The 22,678-nt window shown below is 37.1% G+C and overlaps 1 protein-coding gene across 3 annotated transcripts in view; it reads right to left on the reverse strand.

Annotated features, from left to right (window-relative positions):
• TOP2B (DNA topoisomerase II beta) overlaps positions 1-22,678 on the reverse strand; it is a 53,611-nt gene that overhangs the window by 14,948 nt on the left and 15,985 nt on the right. For all 3 annotated transcript variants that reach the window (XR_009555894.1, XM_060248797.1, XM_060248796.1), the window contains exons 5-25: positions 21,451-21,596; positions 18,284-18,381; positions 15,664-15,876; positions 15,381-15,554; positions 15,166-15,267; positions 14,945-15,082; positions 14,352-14,490; positions 13,691-13,848; positions 13,266-13,391; positions 10,983-11,093; positions 10,431-10,536; positions 9,891-10,000; positions 8,985-9,077; positions 8,774-8,888; positions 7,612-7,733; positions 6,667-6,815; positions 5,670-5,901; positions 4,866-5,000; positions 4,577-4,777; positions 2,997-3,192; positions 2,800-2,891 (exon numbers count right to left, since the gene is read on the reverse strand). Coding sequence is in view for 2 of the 3 variants with exons in the window: in XM_060248797.1 (XP_060104780.1) it covers positions 2,800-2,891; positions 2,997-3,192; positions 4,577-4,777; positions 4,866-5,000; positions 5,670-5,901; positions 6,667-6,815; positions 7,612-7,733; positions 8,774-8,888; positions 8,985-9,077; positions 9,891-10,000; positions 10,431-10,536; positions 10,983-11,093; positions 13,266-13,391; positions 13,691-13,848; positions 14,352-14,490; positions 14,945-15,082; positions 15,166-15,267; positions 15,381-15,554; positions 15,664-15,876; positions 18,284-18,381; positions 21,451-21,596 (2,956 nt within the window). In the remaining variant the exon portion in view is untranslated. The remainder of the gene's footprint in view (positions 1-2,799; positions 2,892-2,996; positions 3,193-4,576; positions 4,778-4,865; positions 5,001-5,669; positions 5,902-6,666; positions 6,816-7,611; positions 7,734-8,773; positions 8,889-8,984; positions 9,078-9,890; positions 10,001-10,430; positions 10,537-10,982; positions 11,094-13,265; positions 13,392-13,690; positions 13,849-14,351; positions 14,491-14,944; positions 15,083-15,165; positions 15,268-15,380; positions 15,555-15,663; positions 15,877-18,283; positions 18,382-21,450; positions 21,597-22,678) is intronic.

Here is a 22,678-nt window from a genome sequence, read left to right on the forward strand (position 1 = left end):
AAGACGACAGAATACTGGATATACTCAGATAGATTCCAAACTGATAACAGAAACTACAGATGGGCTTGATCCCCCAAGAGATTCCTTGGGTGCGATACTCACTTCCCACATCTGAGACAACTGTAGTTCCCAGCAGCCAGATGGTTATGGATGCAATTATAATGCTGAGTTTCACAGCACTATCACCTAACAGAATGAATGATGGGTCACTGAGCATAATTACATGATTGCTTCCTCCCCAAGGACAAGGAAGCTCAGATCAACAAGTTTTGCTGGGGCAGATTTGAAAGCACTGACAAGCCTTGAGAGAGGACTGGATGAAGGAAGCTTAAAAAAAAAAAGAAATAAACTTTCTATCAGTTCGCAAGACCTAATCTTTCACGAAAGTTAACTCTTCTAGCTCAAAAGTATAACAGGAGCAGGGGAGGGACAGAAGAAAATCTCTGTAAGTTTCAACAAGCCATTGAACCTAAAAGCACAAGAGGAGTCTGGGAAACTTGGGGACCATTTTCCTTGGCATCATTTGCAAACTGACCCCTTCTGTAACCAAGTAAAAAGCACATCTCAAAAACTAGTATTCCTCCTCCATGACACTACTGGAGAATTAAAGATGTAGTGATAGCCACATCATGCGGAATGCCGGCCTGGATGAAGCAGAAGCCGGAATTAAGATTGCTGAGAAAAACATCAACAACCTCAGATATGCAGATGATACCATTCTAATGGCAGAAAGTGAAGAGGACCTAAAGAACCTCTTCTTGAGGGTGAAAGAGGAAAGTGCAAAAGTAGGCTTGAAACGCAACATCAATAAAATTAAAATCATGGCATCCGGCCCCATCACTCCTCGGCAAAGAGAAGGGGAAGACATGGAAGTAGTGACAGACTTCACATTCCTGGGATCCGAGATCACTGCAGATGATGACTGTAGCCATGAAATTAAAAGACATTTGCTCCTTGGGAGGACAGCTATGGTGAACCTAGGCAGTATAATAAAAAATAGAGACATCACCCTGCCAACAAAAGTCCATATAGTCAAAGCTATGGTATTCCCAGTAGTAATGTATGGTTGTGAGAGTTGGATCATAAGGAAGGCCAAGCGCAGAAGAATAAATGCTTTTGAGCTGTGGTGCTGGAGAAGAATCTTGAGAGGCCCTTGGACTGCAAGAAGATCCAATCAGTCATTCCTAAGGGAAATCAACCCAGACTGTTCCCTAGAAGGTCAAATGCTGAAGCTCAGATACTTTGGTCACCAAATGAGAAGGGAGCACTCACTGGAGGAGATCCTGATGCTGGGAAAGACAGAAGGCAAAAGAAGCAGGGGACGGCAAAAGATGAGATGGCTGGATAGCATTACTGATGTAACTAACATAAATCTGAGCAGACTTCAGAGGATGCTGGAAGACAGGAGGGCCTGGCGTGACTTGGTCCATGGGTCACAAAGAGTCGGATTCGACTGTGCGACTGAACAACAACCAAGTGACAGCCACAAGCAGAGATAGCTTTAAAAGAGAATTAAACAGATTCATGAAGAAGAGCTACTAGTCCCTGGTGTTTCCAAAATCAGAGGCAGAAACCCTCTGAATACCAGTGATAGGAGGTACTATCAGGGAAAGGACTTGGCTTCTATGTCCTGTAACTCCTGATTACTGGCTTTCCAGGACAACTGGTTGGCCACTGTTGAAACAGGATGCTGAGTTACAGGGACCACTGGTCTGATTCAGCAGGGCTCTTCTTATTCAAATATTATCTCCAGTTTGCCTATTTTTAAAGAAATATAAACTTCGTATCAACCTGAAGTTACTTTTTCATGATACTAGTTCAATTCCAAACATACTAATAGAAGTGAACAAAATTTTTCCATTAAACAGAATTTTTTCTCCATTAAATTCATGGAGGATAAGTCTTTCCATGGTTAATAGACCTGGTGACCATGGGGAAATTCCACATTCAGACACACTAAACCTCTGAATCCCAGAGCCAAGAGGCAACCATCAGGGGAAGGGCTCCACCTCTATGCCCTGTTGTTGGCCTCCAGAGGAACTGGTTTGCCACAGGATGCTGGACAGGATCCTGGACTAGATAGACCACTGTTTTGATCCAGCAAGGCCCTTCTTATGTTCTAAATATGAAACAAAGGCAAAAACCAAACATCCCTTCATCCACAGTATTAAATATTTTTACTGTATTTAATGCCCTGCCTTTTCCGATAGTGAGGTCCCAAACTTGTTTGCAACTAAAATCCAGAATTTCCTAAACAAATACATGGATGTGACTGCAAATGCCAGGAGATATTAAATACTACAATATATGTATATCTAAAAGCATACACAGTCTACAGCTTGCAGTTGTATCACAGGTTATTTGCTTATATTTGAACTGTAACTTAGAATGAAATCCCAAGCTAAGTTACACCCTTCTATGCTCAATGAGGCTTATAGTCAGTGTTCTCTCTAAACTGAGTTAGCTAGCTCACAGTTTTTTTACCCTCCAGCTCACAATTTTTTTGTCTTAACTCATGAAAAATGGCCCCAAAGCAAACTAATTTATGCAGTATCTCACAATTATAATGCCAGTAGCTCACAAAGTAGAATTTTTGTTCACAAGACTCCACAGCTTAGACGTAGCATTGCTTATGGTGTAACTTTGTTCAGGATTGCACTGTTAGAATACAATCTTAAACTCTTACTTGGAAGCAAATTTTGCAACAATATTATCAGACCAGGTTACTATCTAATCTTTCTCTTTATATTAAAATAAGCCCTTCACTTCAAGAATCTTTCACATTTCCTGCAAGGTTACCTTTTCTTGTGCTTCCTTCCAGGCCTTCACAGGATCAGATTCATAGCCTCTCTGGACTAACATTTGAATCAAATCTCTCTTTGATTTATTCTCTATATGAAATAAAAAAGGATGAAAAAATAATTTGTTTTTTTTATTTTCCTTGCCTGCACTTAAATCTGTAAATATCTATTTAAAGGTATGTTATTTTTTCTTACCTATGGAAATTTTCCCCTGTATTTTCTCTAAAATAAAACGAGCTTGATTGTTCAACTTAGTAGATTCTGCTCCTAACATTCCTACAAGCCATTCCTTGCGCAAGCCATAATAATTTAATCGTAAATCGAAGAATTCCTTCAGAATGTCTTGCACTGTTTCATACTTCTTCAGACACCCCATATGATCAAATAGCACCTGTACAGATATAAAATACTGGATTAAAATAATTTCAAATATTGCACATGGTTTAGTAAGTTCAAGAAATATGAACATTTGTATAAGCCACAGAGGCAAAATAACATGAAAACAGAACTACAAACCTTTTAGAACATTCTCAATTCAAATTTTTGATTAATATTTTAACTAATTTCAAATTTTGATTGTTACGCTTTCTACCAAATTTAAGTGTTCCAATTAACTAAAGCTTGGGTGTCTATTTAACATTCAGTTCACTCACATTGAACTCCACTGAATAATGAAGTATTAGACTGAAATTTGGCATATGCATTCAGTGCACAATTAGACATTTCAGATTCAACCACAAGCTTAATCCCCACACAAGTCTTCAAGAAAATGCAAAATGTAATGTAATGTAATTTATTCCTTGACTATGACGTTCAAAATGAAAGTTAGTTTGCATATTCAGGACAAACTTCTGTGTTTCAAGAACAAACCCCAAACTGAATCCATGTTCCAGCAATCCAGGAAAGTTATAAAACACAATACAATTAATTCAATGCATTATTTCTCAGGAGGAATAAGAATTGATGCATGTTCAACTGCAAGCCGCCAAGTCAACCTCCACAATTATTATCAAAAAGGATGGTGGGGAGGCAAAAACTGTAGTACGGTTCTGAAGCATTTTTAACACAGTGATTCACCGGTTATTTGCTGGAGCCCAATTTTTATCTATGCATTTACATTTCATAGCTCAAGGCTGGCCATAAAAACAGCATTCCTATCACAGGAAGATAATATAAATCAAGGAACTGAGAAATTAAGGAAAATTCTAGTAACTTTTAAAAAAAAAATAAAACTGTACATCTCAAGAGTGTTTCACTGTCACCATTTTCAGGCTATCGCCTGGGTTTCTGCACTCCTAATGTTTCTTTATTCTCTTCCTGTTCTGCAAACCATTCTGAGAAAACTCTGCCACATGATCAGAAATGAAAGAGGAAACTGAGAATCCCTGATTTTGCAAGAAGTTTGGAATTCTCAGATTACTTTGCATATTCAAGAGTTGAATCAGGCTAAACAAACTCAGAGGCAAGAAGTTTTTACCCTAGGGGTAGTTGAAGAGGCACTCTGGATTCTACAAACTGTTTAACACCCACAAATTAGATAATCAAAAATTAAAGGGTAACATATTCATATTCATCACCAGATTTCCTTAATAAAATAAACTTAAAAGTTTTCTTTTTAAATGTAAATTAGATAACCCACTATTTATTTTTGTGGAAATAAATATGAATGGACAAATATTTACTCTTACCTAACTGACAGAAAACAGAACTATTGCCTAACTGACAGAAAACAGTTAAGACCTATTATCTGGTAGTCAAACATATAGAAAAGTTACCATAGAATTACAAGTTAAACTTGTTTGAAGCTTAAAGACTTTGTGAAGTCCAGCAGCCTCTGCCTGAGCAAGCTTTTCTTCTGTCATTTTCACAACAAATTTCACAGTAGTATCAGTATGATATTCTTTGTAATCTGAAATTAATGCTGGTGTTTTTTCGGTCCCATTCAACATCGGTTCTAACACCTGTTCTTTGTAAACCTAAAAGTACATTGAAAAGTAAAAATCAGTTATATTTTTTTAAAAGCACAAACAATAAAAATCTAAAACCTTTAAAAATATATTTTACCTGGGTCCATGTCCTAACTGGAAGCTCTGTAATTTCCACTGTGTTCCTGTCAATTACAAATATTTCTCCACTTACTACATATTGGTTTTGACCAAGTTCCTGGATAGCTCCTTTAAAGTTCTTGTAGTTTGGAAGCTAAAGACACAGAAAATGTGACACCAGTCAATATTGTAACTGTACTGTGAATAATAGTCAGCATTGCAGAATGCTGAACACATCAATCAACCATTTTAATAGAAGAATAGGAATTGTTTTCAAAGAGTAATCTAAAAACTATCAAAACTGAACTAGAGGCTCCTTCTAGTCAGTCCTTAAAAACTTCAAAACCAGAATCATCATAAAGCTGAGGGTATGTTACCAAATTCTCAGAACACTTCCATCCTTATGATATGACATTCAAACATTTGCAACTGTCCTTAGGTGCAGGGAGATCTTATTTGAGCATATACCCTAGAAAGCACCTTTAAGTACAAAGCTACTGAAGCTGGCAAAGAGAAAAGTATCTAATGTAAAGTTGCTAGCATCTATACATGAACAGATAAGTTATCCTGAACAACCAGAACTTTTTTTGAGAACATGGTTAAACTATAAATATGCTGCATTTCATTAAAAGAGGGAGGCAAACGGACTTGAAGCAAACCTTTATGAACCATTTTTAACATATTAATGTATTGCCTATAAACACATCCATGATCAGATTTTACATACTAAAAAATGAACAAAATACCCTTGTTTCTTTACAAATGAAAAATTATAATTTGCTTCATTATATGGACTAGTTATATTATCCTGAAGTTACGTTACCATAGGATGAGGATCCAATCCGTCCAACATTCGTCTGATATTGTTCACAATCTCCCTGGTGTCATAGTTTGGAATTTTACATGCCCATCCTGTGCCAATGCCCTCAGCACCATTTATTAAGACCATGGGAATTATGGGAATATACCATTCTGGCTCCACACGTTGGTTATCATCAAAAAGGAACTTAAGCAGATTATCATCCACTACTGGAAAAAGCCGTCTAGCCAAAGGGCTTTAAAGAAAAGAAAAACAAAGTAAGTTTCAAATTGTTACATTATAAAGATTAGGGCATACAGTTTTTCATCCTTCTTAAACTAACAACACTGGCTGAGGATGTCAAAAGTGTTCTAATGTGTACATAGTTTTCTCTTTAGGACCATATTAGGAGAAATATGTATTTGCAATAGGAATGAGTACCTGATATTTCCCCAATAATAGGAAGCATCTTAATCAGACCTTGGTTGCAACTCAGTGCATGGACAAGCCAGGTCTCACTGTGGTCCATGGGTCCCCAGTACATTTAACTGACAGTTTGCCTCCAGTTTGCATACTATCGTGATACTACTTGCTTCAGAATATGGGTGGCATTTTTAGTCAAACAGTATCAGAGCTCAGGGTACTATTTTGATTAAGAAACTCCTTGTCTATCAGTTTTGCTGTTCATTGTATTTAGCAAAAATTTTCAATAAAGATTTTTTATTTTGGGAGGGGTGACTCCTTGTCCCTCATTCTCTAAACATCTAATGAATTTTGCAGAGATATGTGTTATAAGGCTGTATAACACATGAAAAAGGATTCCCCATTCAAAAATATAGCTTTAGGGACTCCTCATTGGATTGGAATTCAAGCCATTTTACTTTGATTCTTTCAAGCATTTCAGCTAGTTTTTACAGGTGGTCTGAAATGCTCATTTAGTATCCTTCAGACAAATATATACTTGCCAATTCTATAAAACTGTAATAAAACTAGTTTGTCTTGCTTTGAAATAAAACTTTACCTCAGCATTGTGAAAATATAACGAGGACTTGCAGCATCCTTGCCACCATGAAGCCTAGTACCAAACTGACCAATAGGCTGCAGCAAACTGACATTGTTACTTCCAATGAAGTTCTGAGCCAAGTTGACAATGGTCATCATTAAAGCTTGCTGGAAGAAAAACCATATAGCATTGTCATAATGGTGTGCAAAACTATATCCTTTCCAAACAGGAAAACAGACACCACTACAATGTATTTGTCTTCAAGTAGTGCTACTTATCACCTGCTACAGAGTGAAATGCAGAGACAGCTATTTGAGGGCCTATTAGGTTGAAAGGTGGAGTAGAAGGATGAAGGCTAATAGTCATTCATTCCCCAAACTCAGTCATCACTGCCCTTTTACCACATCTTCATTTGCAAGTGAAGAGGCTGGCCATCTACTGTAATAGCAATTACAATCAAGATGGGAAAGGGGGTGGGTCCTCTACCACTCATAGGCTTAGATACCAGCGTTTTTCCACAGGCAGCAAGAATTCTGATCACAGACTGTAACTTTCTCACCTCCTCCCAATGGAAGGGGGGTTGTCTTCTGCCACTCATAGGCTTAGATACCCAAGTTTTTCTATAGGTAGCAAGATTTTTTGATCACAGAATATAACTTTCTCATCTCCTCTCTCCCACAGCAGCCCTGAAATGCACCCCCCCCCCAAAAAAAACCTTGTTTCTAAAGGACAGGGGACCCCCAGAAACAGAATCTGGGAAGCATTTCCAGGTTGCATTCCATAAGCAGAAATCCTTCTGCCCATGGAAAACTCTGGGGAACGAAGTCATTCATTGCTCATCCACCCCTGAAATAACTGCCACAGATAAAAGAGGATTACTTTCTAAAGTTGGCCCTCCTCAGTACTGACCATAAACCCAACGACAGAAAGCACACATGCACAGGTTTTATTATTCATACTCACTTCCCCATGATGGTAGGCTGACATCTCAGCCACAGAACCAGCCAGCTGAGCAACTTTAACTTCACGTTTATCATTTCTCTTAAAGCAAGTAAACAAAACTTTGCGCTGCCCAGGTTTAAAACCTGTGTTGAGGAATAAAGTTATTCAAAATATTTTTCAAAATATTACTCCAAGCTATCCAGTAGCTTTCTAATCACAGCTGTAAAGAAGCGTCTCCTCTCTACTTCCCACTTCAAAGTAACAATAATTTGCAATTCAAGCAAACTATAGATAGTGCTGACTAGGACTGTCTTCTCTTCCGCCATGACCTTGTGACCTCCCCACAGGGGTGTCATGATTAGGAATGGGAATGGTCCGAGTGGGGGGGGGGGGGACAAATCATGCAGATTTGATGTCCTCAGAGTTTACAGATCCCTGGCCCTTGAACCTCCACATTTAACAGACTGGGTTGTGAACCATCTGATCAGTGCAAAACCCATTTAAAATTTAAATGGCCTTTGTGCAAAGCCACACAGCGAGCAAGTGAAGGTGAGTGGTGACTTCACTCACTTCAAGGTAGGTGAAGTTGCTGTTCAGCCTTCACTCATGTGCTTTGCAAAAGCCATACAAGGGGAATGCATTCCTATTAAATGGCTTTTGCAAGTCCTGCCCACGCAGACCTTTCGAATCTCCTGGAGGGGTTCTGGGAGGTCCATGTCAGCAGGATGGCACAGACTGGGCTCATGGATTATAACCTGGGCCCTGATCCATGGAAAAACTGAGGTCTGTGTTCCAGTTCATGCCCAGTCCACTTCTGGGTCTCAACTCATTTTGAGATCCACTGATTTTAATTACAGTTTTAAAATGTGGTTCATGTGTCTGTTTTGGCCCAGTGAAAACACAAGGTATTAGCAAATGACATGGGGTTTTCCAAGGACTACTAATATTTCCGGTTTTAATGAAGCAAACTGTAAGCCACCTTAAGCCACAAATAGAAAGGTGGTACATAAATGTTTTAATTAGAATAACCACTTAGAAGAGAGAGATAGTAATGTCTTACATCAATCTAGGGAGATTAGTTATAATAACAAATCTGAGTGCCCATGGACCCCTACCTTTCAAAACAATTCTATCTACAAAGTGACATAAAAAATGCAATAGGTCTTCATAAAGGTCTACTGACCATCAACGAGAGATGGAATGGATCGCTCATTATCCGAGTTTGAGAAAAGAATCAACTCCTTGTTGATGAAATCATTGTAAGTTAGATGTTTTGTTGCTGTACCATACAGAAATTGCTAAAATAAATAAAATTTATTATTATTTTCAATGCCAATAAACAATTCCCTCTTAATATATGAAATACTTTCCCCCTCTTAATACATGACAGATACCTCTGGCAAGCCATGCAACCGACGCTGTCTTCTGTCTTCCATGAAATTTGTCAACCACTCTTTTCTATCATCAATTTTTTTCTTACTGAAGGCCTAAAAGATTTCATATATGTTAATCAGACAAATTACAACTAGGAAACATTAACCAAAACCCTGAAAACTAATATGTATTAACATATATTGATTGATTGGCTGCTACTATTTTTAATATTTATAGTATAAGTCATCTTGAATGCTGTTTTTTCAGCAAAAATTAGGATGTTTAATATACAGTATTGTACATTCTATTACATTTGATATTTGTGTATGTTTTAAACAGACTTGGCTTTTGTTTTATAATGTTAGGAGTTTTGTTTGTCACCCTGAAGATATGCAAGAGGAAAAGCCTAGGGAAAAGCGTCTCAACAGTATATTTTTTCAAACTACTATCTCTTTATATTTGTAAATGATAATAGCTCTTAGCCATTGGCTATCTCAGTTCAGAAAGGATAAACTGGATAATTTGTTTCTGTTTCTGAAATTAACATTTTACACAGAAACAGCAGATGAAAAGAACTGTGGGAAGGGAGAATCTAGGGAAGGCAAGGCCATAGTTATCCTCTCCAGAGTCTAATTGACAAGAAGTCCATTGTGTTAGCAATGTTATTAGACAACTTTCTGGTGCTATCATGGTCACCACTGGAGGGCAAGGGGTCAAGTCCAAAATAGGCAGTTTAGACCAGAAAGGGTAATAAAATGGGCAACAACAGTTAAAGGGATTGGAGCTCTTTTTCCATAGGAATAATTTAGGTTGTTTGTTGAAGTGCTTTATTCTAAGGGGGGCAAAGACAACTGAGAAAATACTTGACAGGATATGAACTACAGAGAGCAAACTGACAGAGATAAATTAACTATTGGGATAGTTACCAAGGTAATGGCAGCATCATCTTCAGGACCAGCATACCGAAATAAAATTCGATGTCTCTCCATATCTGCAAAATATTCTTTTGCTTCTTTAGCAGTACTGGTACCCAAACCTACATTGGTTAAAAGAAAAAAAGAAAGTTTATCTAAATAACCTTTCTTACAATTTTAATATCAGCTGAATACAACCTAGAAGTGACACAAACAATTTTTTTCAAGTTAATGTTTACATTCTTTTTTTAAAAAATTAGAGGCTTTGATGAAATTAAAAGTTAGCCATTATTGTACCACTGAAGAGTGAGTTTAGTTGGTGGTAACTAACTTGTTCCATTATGTTCAAAAGAACTTTAGTGCAATCCTAGGTCTGGTTCAGAAGTCAGTCCCGTATTATTTAGAAGTAAGCTCCACTGAATAAATGTTCAGAAATGGCCAACTTTGACTGGTCTGAGCCTGAATCTTTCAAGTGCCACACTGTTTTGGTTTTTGTTGTTGTCGGGGTTTTTTTTTCCCGGGGGTGGGGGGAGGGAGTCTGCTAACACAAACCTTTGTAGTATTTTATCTTCCATGCTCTGTGATTCTCCATATGCTTTTTCCATTCATCAAATTCAGGAATGCTATAGAAGGAAACTTCCTGCTTATTTTTGCTTGCCTTAAAAGAGAGATATACCAGTTAGTTGGTTTTTTTATAAAATGAAAATTATTTATATGCTAGATTATTTGTTGTGATCTTTTTCCACGCAAAAGAAAAATGGCCACATAGAAAGGAATATCCATAGTGCTTAATAAATCTGTTTCTCCCCACACACAAACATACACATATTCCTTGATACACTCTAATATTGTTAACTATAATCAACAAAGTGACTACAAACAGGTTACATACTTTGTAACCTATTATCTATTACATAATCTATCATATAAATAATTTCCTCACTCTGTAAGGACTCAAATTCATTGTAAGCATAGATAAAATTATGTTAGAAAAAGTATACCCAACATGAATTAATAAATTAGGAGCTGATGCCAGTATTCTTTATTAGATACAGTATGTTCATAGTGCATATCTGAAAAACATACTATGAGCATGTGACGCACCTTTACAATAGGAGTAATGAATTCTTCAAGAAAACCATGCTTCAAAAGGGATGGCCAATTGTGATGAATAAAATTGATCAGCAAACCTTTAATATGGGATCCATCCTGATCCTGAAAATGAAAAGAAACTCATCAATTAATGCTGAATGCTCTCATAAAAGAAATGTCAAAATTTTCAGAGAATGTATAGGATGCTTTCATTTATTAATAATATTGTATTTTTTAAATAACTTTTATGAAATTTAATAACTGAGGACCTCTATCTGTGAGAGACAGATTCATGCCTGTGCACAGTGCTTTCCCAACCACACTACTGGTTTGTAAATTCAGTGTGGGCTCTCATTTTAATATACCCCAAAGCACTGCTTGCCTAAGCCAATACAGGTGTTAACATGATGGTAGGAGTGAGAAAAGGCAATGCTTGCAAGTCTAGGGCAGTGTAACAAAATGCAGGAGAAGAAATAGAAAAGAGTTTTGCCACCTAAGCCTGTCCGCATACACTCTCCCCCTGGAAGCCTGGCATATTGGGGAAAAGAGGTTTTTATTCACCATGTGATAGAAGGGTTGGCATGCTGGTGGGTGGTGATGGCTGATCCTGCATTAACAAATTCACAACAAATGTTGTGCCTTTTACTGTTCCCAGAACAAAGGACACCTCTTCCTATTCAACCGACAACTGAGAAGGATGCTTCCTTAGGTGAGGGGCACAATACCTGAAACTTTCATCCTAATTTGAGGTAAAAAAAATTACAAATAGACAGACTGACAAGTTGGAATGTATTTTCCCCTAAATTAATGGAAATGATTATAGAATTGAGAGATGACCCTGCGCATGATATAACATAACTAGGGGTGTACATTCAACTAAATCTGAGTTGAAAAAAATATCTAAAAACTACCCAATAGTTGTAGTTAAAGGGCGTTTAAAGAGATCACAGCTGCTTTAAACAACTTCTGGATGAACTCACCACTTGGAGAAGGTGTTTAAAGGGACTGCCAATCATTTAAATACCTGTGGATTTCACTTGTGGAGTCAGACCACTTACGTGGTTTGGAGAAGACATTTAAAGGGACCACAACCAATGTTCCCTCTAAGATGCAGTCTTGTGAGCAAAAAATCTACTTTGTGAGCTACTGGCATTAAAGTTGTGAGCCACTGCATAAATTAGCTTGCTCTGGGGCCATTTTTCTTGAGCTAAGACAAAAATGTGTGAGCTGGAGGCTAAAAATCTGTGAGCTAGCTCATGCTAACTCAGCTTAGAGGGAACACTGACCACAATCCCTTTAAGCACCTTTTTTCCTTCTCCACTGAAACTAACGGGAGAATGGAGGCACCTTCTTTGGGGGCTCACAGAATTGGACCCACTGGTTCAATCTTCTTGAAACTTGGGAGGGGTGTTTTTTGAGGAGAGGCATCAGCAGCTATGCTGCAAATTTGGTGCCTCTACCTAAAAAAACAGCCCCTCCAGAGCCCCAAATACCCCCAGATTGATTCTCTATTATACCCTATGGAGACTATTGACTATAATGGTACCCACAGGGCATAATGGAGCTGAAAAAAATCAGGAATCCCGAATCTTTACCAAATCCAAATACCATACTGGTATTAGGAATATTGGGAAATACCAATTTTGGAGGTTCAATATACATAAGCTTGAAAGATACCAGGGGTTTTTTTATACCCCCAGACATAACAGTTTAAAGAATAAGAACAGTACGTTAAATTCCCCCAAATGAGCAGCATTAGAACAAAATTTCTTTGCATATTCCACATTTTAAAAATATTCCACATTTAAAAAATAAACTTCCACATTTAGTTACAGAATTTCACAGGGCATCCTGAATCTAACACAAATGTCCAAAGGGGATTTTTTTCTGTCTTGAATCAATCTCTTTTTGCAGTTAGGTAAAAGGAGTATTTAAAAAGGTAAAGGTAGTACCCTGTGCACGCACCAGTCTTTTCCGACTCTGGGGTGACATCACATTGTGACTTTTCATGGCAGACTTTTTTTATGGAGTGGTTTGCCTTTGCCTTCCCCAGTCATCTACACTTTACCCCCAGCAAGCTGGGTACTCATTTTACCAACCTTGGAAGGATGGAAGGCTGAGTCAACCTTGAGCCGGCTACCTGAACCCAGCTTCTGCTGGGATCGAACTCAGGTCATGAGCAGAGCTTGGACTACAGTACTGCAGCTTACCACTCCATACCATGGCGCTCCTAAAGGAGTATTACAATTCAATTAAAAAATGTTTTTGTGTTTGAAATTTCACATCTTCACTGACCTGATCTGTCATGATCATAATCTTTCCATATCTCAATGTTTTCAGAGACTCTGGATCTTCATAACTTTTCTTGTATTGCAGGCCTACTATTTTTATGATGTTGTTAATTTCTGCATTTTCCATGATCTGGATAAAATGTAGACAAGCAACAGCTTAGCAATATACATACAACATCAGCAAATTTATATAAAAATAAGTAGAGTTACTAGATTTTTTTGGGGGGGGGGGGTAGAGATCTCTTGGAATTAAAGCTGGCCTCCAGTTAAAAGAGATCAGCTCTACCTCATTATACCCCACTGAACTCTCTCTGCTCCCCGAACCTCACTTTCCTCAGGTTCTACTCAAAATCTCCAAAAATTTCACAGTCCAGAGCTATCAACTCTAATTATCAGCTATATATTAAACTTTAAACTGATATTCTTTACCTGTTTGTGAGATGCTTCTCGAACATTAAGCATTTTACCCCGGAGTGGGAAAACTCCATATCTGTCTCTTCCAATGACACCTAAGCCAGAGACAGCTAATGATTTGGCTGAGTCTCCCTCAGTTAAAATCAAGGTACAATCCAAGGAATGTTTTCCGCCTGAAAAGGGGTGGAGAAGGAAAGGGAAAAAAATGAAATAACATTAAAGCAATCTAACAATATTAAAAGAAGTTGGCCCATTTTAAAATAAACACAGATTACTCTTCTAGCACTGAAGTGTAACAGGCAACCACAATGCAGAAAAGAGGCTTGCCTTCACATTACTTTGTGCAATTTGCATGCAAACACAAATAAAACATTGTTGTTGTAGATTTTCCAAGCTATATTGCCGTTGTCTTGGCATTATGAGTTTTTCAAAGAAAATGCCAAGACCACGGCAATACAGCCAGAAATCTTTAACAACCAATGGTCAAATAAAACAGTCTTATTTGGAAAACACATATCCTAAAAAGTACCTATTATCATAAAATTATCTGTAAAATAAATACATATTTTTAAAAATTAACAAATATTTATTTCCAGAATATTTTTTTTCTCCCTGGAAAAAATAAATTTCATTTGCTTTATATGGTAGTTCAGGACAGAAAATGGTTAGTTCTTACCAGCATCGTTCGCATCATCAAGTTTGGGAATTCCCTTGATTTTGCTGTGTTTCACTGATGAACATTTTTTGTTCAACTGAGTCTGTGCCTTGAATTTCACCCAATTCAAGATACTCTCTACAATACCACAGTTAGAGGCCTATAAGAAAAAGAAATAAAATACAATACTATTTTTGAAAATATTAAAACAAAAAGTTTCACCCAAATAAAGTAAAATAATGTACTTAGAAGGTCAGAATCCACCTTTTTCCTATTATTACTGAACCAGAAAAATAACACTGTGACCTTTGTTGTTCTTCCCATCACCAGGTGATATAGAAAAAGGAAGATTGAGTCGAGTGTCATCAGAATATTAATGGCATTCTATTAAAAATCACAATTGATTTGCCCTCAGGGTTTCACATAAAGATTCAATAGCATGGTCGCCACAAGGCACATTTTACAATGTAGAATACTTGTTGCTTGCAGCAACATTTTGAGTTTTGCATATAAGGAACAACTGGAACTAGTAATCTTTCCCCAATGCAAACAGATCCAGTATTAATGTATTTTTCATAAACATATATGGTAAGAAAGCAATATGCAATACTTACAGCTTTGAAAAACTTCTCTGATAGCTGGCACTTGGACCCAAAGCTTTTAGGTTGAAGTGTCATGTTTTCTTTTGTTTGAGAATCAAAAGTTGGGTTTTCAATGAGACAATTAATAAAAACCCATATGTGATTCTTTACCTGGTTAAAAAAAAATAAAGCTATTTAAATGTTGTACTGATTTTTGATTCTAGAAATCCATTGAAATATTAAGATTGACTTGCCTGGAATGGTTTCACTGAAACACCAGCTTTGTTCTTCTTCTTCACCACTTCTATCAATTTTCCAACAATTTGATCTACAACATAATCAACGTGCCTACCACCCTTAAGGTTGGAAAAAAGAAAAACAACTAAGAGAAAGTGAAACATTTATATTTCTTAACTATAATTACATTTTTAAGTCTTCCACTCACTCTAAGGTATGTAAAACAACTCACCTTTGTGGTAGCAATACTGTTCACAAAACTGATTTGCTGAAATCCTTTTTCACTTAAAGTAAGACATACATCCCAGCGTTCATTTGCAAGTTCATGGATAACTTTCAGGTTAACTCCAGTTTCATCCAGTTTATCTTTGACATAAAGATCAACATAACTACGGAAGCCATTCACCTTGATTCAACAAAAACAAAAATGGTTTACCAAAATGTTTGTATTGTTTTATTATTGTTTTTAAAACATACATATTCAATTGCAGAAATATTTTACTTAAGGCTCTTACAGGTAGTTTCTTTCCATTAAACAAAACTTTGACCCCTTTGCACGCTCCTGCCAAATCATAAGCTCTTCTTGTCATGAGGGCCACAGTATCTTTGTCAAGTTTGTCCATCTTAAATTTAGCAAGATCTGGTTGGAATGTCACACATGTGTAATCATCTCCTTCAAAATGCTTAATCTTGGGATCAGAAGTCTTCATCATATTGTTCATCCAAATCTTTTTTGCAGAAAAAAAGAGACACGTATCAGCAGTATTCTAAAACATGTATTTCATAAAAGGACTTAGCAAATGTATAGTTTACATGTATAACTTCTGAGAGAAACTGTCTTAATTATTCAGTTTTTGCTTAAGTTTGTTTATTTTTGTCTTACATGGAAAACAATGTTTAAAAGAAAAATAACCAACTTCTTCTACAAATGATGCATAAAAAATTAACATGGTGAATTTGAATAGTGTGGTATAGTAGTTAAGAGTGTTGGACTAGTATCTGGGAGAGCCAGTCTCAACTCTTCACTCAGGCCACAGAAGCTTGCCAGGTGACCTTAGGCCAGTCACACGTACTCAGCCTAACCTACCTCACAGGGTTGTTGGGAAGATAAAATGGAAAAGATGAGAGTGATCCAAGCTGCCTCGGATTCCCATTGGGGGGAAAGGTGGAGTATAAATAATAAATTAAATAAATAATACTCCCAGTGTCATAGTTAAAAGGTGTCTACTAAATGATAATTTGGTTGTATAACTGCTATAATAACATTATCAACTCATTGTAAAGAAAAATGGTTCTTTGCTTCTGTCCTATGTAATAAAAACTTTGGTTCATGCTGCAGAAACCCACATATACTTTCCTAGAATCTGTTGAAGACGAGAGTCTGTGACCTTGTTAGCCAAGACAGCTATCCTGGCCTATCAGAAAAAAAAAGTAAAGGTAGTCCCCTGTGCAAGCACCAGTCGTTTCCGACTCTGGGATGATGTTGTTTCACGTTTTCAGTACATATATTCTAAGCCTTTGAGCTATCATTTGCATCTGTGGGAAAGGGGCAAGACTAATCTGCAGTACCGTTTCATTTCTCTCCCTTGGTCAAACTCTATATGTCACAAGCCTAGCAACACATAAAGACAGTTACATCACCTCTCAGGTTTCTGATTGGCCTAACAGACCTGAGGCCTGTCAGAGAATCTTTCCATAAATTTAGTTAGCTTTTGCCATTCTGGGGCTCAGTGGCTACTTGGCATGGAGTATGTCAGTGGTTACTTAGCTCAGTTTGAAGTGACTGCCTCACTATGCAGTCACTTTGCTCAAGACATCCATCTTGAATTGCTGCTCTTATGGGCTATGGCCCTTTGTCTCTGAAGACCAGAGCCACTTTGTTGCTGAACCTTCCAGTTTTTCAATTTACATCTGATAACTTGGAACTTTGCTTTACTGTACTAGCTAAGCTGGAAAAGCATAGAGTTTGTTATTTTATTCCTTCACAGTCTGTCTTTTAACCTATTTTTTGCAACCTAAATAAAAATAATTATATTTTTATCTTGTGGATTATTGCCTTCATTGACTTCAAAGCCTAATTCCAGAAGCCTGGACCACTGATCACCTACACAGGAACGTTTTAGATTGGGAACTCAATCTGCAGTGCTACCTTGAAAGGCTGACTTTTCTTTTTAACTCTGAGAGGCCAGAAGACTTGTGCTTTCGCTACTGTGCTAGGGGAATAGATAGAACGGACTGGTGGCACCTACCAGACTAGAGTGATAGTCTGGTAATCTTGTGATTTTATTTTGCCATCACTTCCCTTTAACAAAAATTCTTAGTCTGGGTTGGGACTTTTGACACTCATAAATTAGGCAACAAGTTAAAGTTTTCTCAATTCTAAACTAATGATATGGTAAAAGCCCTCAAGTGAATTTCCAAACAGTTTTTCTTCACAATTTTTTTCTTGAAAATTTCCAAATATATGTTTTCATTATAAATCTCATTATAATTTCCAAGATGCTTCCAATGATTTCTAATGAAGATACTTATAATAATTTAGAAGATACTTCAATTATATGCTGCATTTTATTTACACTGGGATCTTTTTTTTTTTGGCAGCAGGGGGGAATATGCTCATGACAGATGGGCGGGCTATGACTGGAAATAAATATGCTCTATTTATAATAAAACAGAAATGACAGCACTAAAAATCTCTGTCTTTCCAGGTGCTTAGAACTAAACTAGGGTAGCCAGTTCTTTGTGAAAATATAGATCAATTTGCCTGCACCCTGACCAGAAACATAATTAAATGGAAAATTATGTTCTTCATCATAACTGTTTTTGTAAAGATGTGGGTTCTTAACTAAGGCCAAAACAATTAACAAGGATCATATAAGTTGTATCTTTGTACAGAACTCAGCTATTTTTCCAAGCAAGGAAATTATCTTTTAAGATGCAAAAGCATCCAAACTATTATTTTTATTCATTTATTTATTGGGATTTCTATCCCACCCTCCCCAACAAGCAGGCTCAATTTTGCTAACTGATACCTTCACAACAAGTGACTACTGAACACACACACACTATAAATCTTTAGAACTGTTTCTCACACAAATAACAAAGATAAAAGGAAGGCAAGGGAAACCAGCATACCTGTTTAAAACTGTGCTTGTATTCCTTGCAAGCAGTTTCAACTGTAAACTTTGTACTGAATATATTACAAAGCTTTGCACCGTATCCATTACGACCACCTGGAAAAACAAATAAGCATTATGTGTAGGTTAAATGACACCTCACTCAAAATCAAATTGGTTAAATGTACAAATTTAGGAAATAAAATGCTTAATTTGCACTCTGATAATAAGAGACTAGTTTAGTGTAAACTAGGTAGGACAAGAAATGGCAGATCAAGTTTTTCCAGTTAGCTTTCAGTCTGCCTGACCAGGAAAATGCCAAGTCATATTTTAATAGGCTAGAATTGCCAAACAGCAGTTCTCATGGTATTACAATTAATCCCCAGGCTACAGAGATCAGTTTCCCTGAAGAAAAATGGTAGCTTTGGGAGGTGCACTCTGTGGCATCACATCCTTGCTGACCTCATTTCCCTCCCCAAACTCCACTCAGTTTAGGACCCACCCCAAAATACCCAGAAATTCCCCACCCAAAACTACAATGGGCCAGCAGACCAACATGGCTTGTTCCAATAAAAGGGCATCACACTGCCATTAGTTCAGCCTAATTATTTAACACAGGTAGAATAGGAAGGGACTGCTAATGCTTAAAGGACAGAATTCTGTCCTTTGTGATGAGTCTCCTCCAGAAAATGTCAAAATGGCTGATTGGGAGAGGCCCTGTCTAACCGAATGGCCTAATTCATGGATGGCCAAGCTTGCTTAACATAAGAGCCACATAGAATAAATGTCAGATGTCTGAGAGCTGCAAGACATGTGCAGTTGTTTGAATAGAGGGAAGGAAGGAGGGAAGAAGGGAGAGAAGAAGGGAGGGAAGGAGGGGCGGAAGGAAGGAAGGCAGGCAGGCAAATAGATTGGGAGGGAGAGGTGGATAGAAAGCAACTCTAAATGCATTCTCCAAGCCTGCTAATGGGGCATTGGGGGCTTTAAGATCCAAAAAATATGTATGAAAGAGCCAGATGTGGCTCCCACCACAGTTTGGCCACTCCGGCCTAAATGAAGACAAAATTACTTCATCAGAAAGTCTGGGGAGAACCAGCAAGATGGAAGAAATTTGAATAACCAAGGTTATTCTGAATCCAGTGGCACCTTTAAGACCCAACACAGTTTTATTCAAGATATAAGCTTTCGTGTGCAAGCGCACTTCTTCAGGTACAGATACCTGAATCTAAGATTACTCTGTCTCTAAATTCACTACCATAAAGGGTAAATTTGACATAAGTTTCCTGCATGGATAATATGGGAGCCTTACTGATATATAATGTTGTATTTGGTATAAATCAGTATTTAAATGCCATCTGAATTAGACTGTAACTTGTTATTGTTTTTAATTGATATAATTTGATTATAATTGATTAATATATGTATTTATTGAAACCCTGAGCCCTGTATAGGGGAGGGTGGTCTATAAGTGAAACAAACAAACAAACAAACAAACAAGTGTAATAAATAAATGCTCTGAAAGTAGCTGTTGGTAATGTCACATTTTCTCTTGTTTACAGTGAGTACAAAAGTCTGCAATAACATTATCCCCCCATGCCTGTGTCAGAACAGTTGCCAGTACAGTCAGAACACAGAATCACATCTCTACTCATATACCATCAGTGGCTCCCACAAGGACATCACTACAGACACAATGCATCAATTTTGAGATTCTACCTGAATGTTAGTTAGGAGGAACACAGCCCAGCTTGTATCAGTGATGAACCAATGCTTTCTTTTCTCAACCAATCTAGGGTACATATAAAAAGCAGGCCTAAGTCAGCCTACTCAGAAGCCTATCCCACTTTAATCACTGGGCCTATTCCCTGGAAAGTGTTCTCAGAACTGCAGTTATAATCACTTCTCTACAGATCAGCTCTCTCCTCAAGGCAGGTAAAGCTATAGTTTCATAATTTGTATGTTTCCAATTCAGTATTAATGAAAGTAAGAAAACACAAGTGGTATTAAGAAAGGAACAGCAATAGAACACAACCGAGGCTCCAAATCCCCTATAAATCAACAAGGTGGAATTAAGTAGCAAACTGGAGGGAAGAGCTGAACCTCTCTAATCTCAAATTATTTTAAAGCTTTTATTTTTAATCACAGTGGGGTTCCTTTAACAGTCACAAGGAGAAAAACTACTAAAATGGTTTCAAGAGGCAAGTGCTGGCAGGAGACCCAATGTTTTTGCTACAATCACATTCAATTTGGCTTCTAATCAAAGTAAAAGCAACAATATTCAATCTTTTCATACAGAACAATGCAATACATATCAGAAGTCTAAACTAAAAAGGTAATGCTATTTTACTATTGGGTATAATTTAGGGGGAAAACTCTAATCAATCATCTTATAGTTTAATGTAGCATCAAGGATTACACAGAATGATTCAAAATTAAATGGAATTTAATTGACTGTAACAGCAATGACTGCTTTTTGGCATTCAGTGACTGAAAATGTTTAATAATGATATCAATTACTGCTTCAAACTCATCTTAAATGCCGCGTAATTACACAAATTTATTTTTAATACTAAAATAATACATAACAGTGAAATATTTGAAGAACCAAAACTGAAACAAAGTTAAAACAATAGGTACATATAATTGAGTTTCTCTTCTAAAGATAAAAGCCCTCATGGTATCAGTTTTTTTTTTTAAAAAAAAAATCTGAGCTCCTTTCCAAATTGCATCTCAAGTTTTGTCCACTTTACTTTTTCATCTTGGAGGTTATTTTTTAGGTGTAGTCAAAGTTTCTTGCATGGCAACCTTCAACCTAATCTTCATCAATGTAACCTACCGGGGGATCCATCCTAAGTGTGTACGGGCAACTATGAACAAACAGTACTTTACAGCATGTATATGAAGAAAACAATTTTGAGGGGAAGAATCCTTGCAGATAATGGATACATAAATGTTACAAAACTCTAGAAACATGAGAACACAACTTAGTATTCCTCTAACCATTTTTTAACCCTAGAATCATAGGCAGCTGAATCAGTTTTTAAACCCTATCACCCATATGGCATACTGTAAAGCAAATCACCAAGTAATGCAAATGAAAGCTCATGAAATTAATTTCAAATGTCATAAAGAGATCGTTGTTAAGACAGCTAATTCTAATTTCTCCAGAACAAATATATATGTCACCTGTAACTTTTTTCTCATCATCGTCATAATTGCTGGAGGTTAACAGCTGTCCAAAGATTAAAGCAGGAACATACATCTTTTCTACCTTATGTTCTACAACTGGAATGCCTTTTCCATTATTCCAGATACTTATAATATTTGATTCACTGAAAGAAAAAAATGTTTAAAAGTGTTACAGGAAGTTATAAGGTAGATATTGACAACACGATTGATAAATATATATTCTATCAGATTTTAGTGAGTAATACAGGGGTTTCATTCTATATTCCTGAGCAGGAACCTATTTGCATATTAGGCCACACCCCATGACATCACCATTGTTTCACACAGAGCTTTTTTGTAGAAAAATCCCAGAAAGAACTCATTTGCATATTAGGCCACACACCCCAACACCAAGCCAGTCAGAACTGCGTTCCTGTGCATTCCTGCTCAAGAAAAGCCCTGTTCCTGAGAATCCTCAGGAACCACTGGAAACATATAAGGAGATCTTCAACAAGAACAGAAACAGAGGAACAAGTTGCTTCAAAAAAGTTGGCCTGCCACAGTAAGCCTTCTTTATCAGAGTACTTCTCTGCAACACGCTGTTCACCAACAGACAGCTTAACATACAAAGTGCTCCAAAAGTAGAAAGTCGGGGGGGGGGGGGGGACACAAATATGAATTTCAGGAAGCACAACTAATACCAGAGTAAGGCAAATGAGCACAACCTTCTTTGTTTTAGAAGAGCTGTAGTACATCTATGTTTTACAGGATCACCTTAAACATCCTCAGGAAGCAATCCTGAGAGCAGAGAGTACAATGGCTTTCAGAAAAAATCTTTTTTTTTTACTCATGGAGATAAAAATATCCATTCAGTTGATCGGTAATCAACGCAAACAGTCCGATTTTGGAATCCTGGTCCAGCACTGAGCTTCTCTCATAGAGCAATATCCTCTTAATGCATCATTTTAAACACAGAAAAAGTTTTCAAAGAATGGAGCACCCAGGCCTCAAGTAACTTTTAAATGACCATCCTATGTCTTTCTCAGCAGGCACATGAGTAGCACCATCAGAGACTTTTCCATGTAGCTACCTGGAGAATTTTAACGGATTTTTGGAGAGCAGTTTTGACTTGTGGGAGTATGTTTATATATTTTTATCGTGTGTTATTTCAAATTGTACAATTGAAAGTTCATTGCTTACTGTGTATGGTGATATTTTGATATTGTATGAGAAGTGTCTGTTTGAT

Source organism: Heteronotia binoei, chromosome 10 (assembly GCF_032191835.1).
Source record: "Heteronotia binoei isolate CCM8104 ecotype False Entrance Well chromosome 10, APGP_CSIRO_Hbin_v1, whole genome shotgun sequence".
Lineage (NCBI taxonomy): Eukaryota > Metazoa > Chordata > Lepidosauria > Squamata > Gekkonidae > Heteronotia > Heteronotia binoei.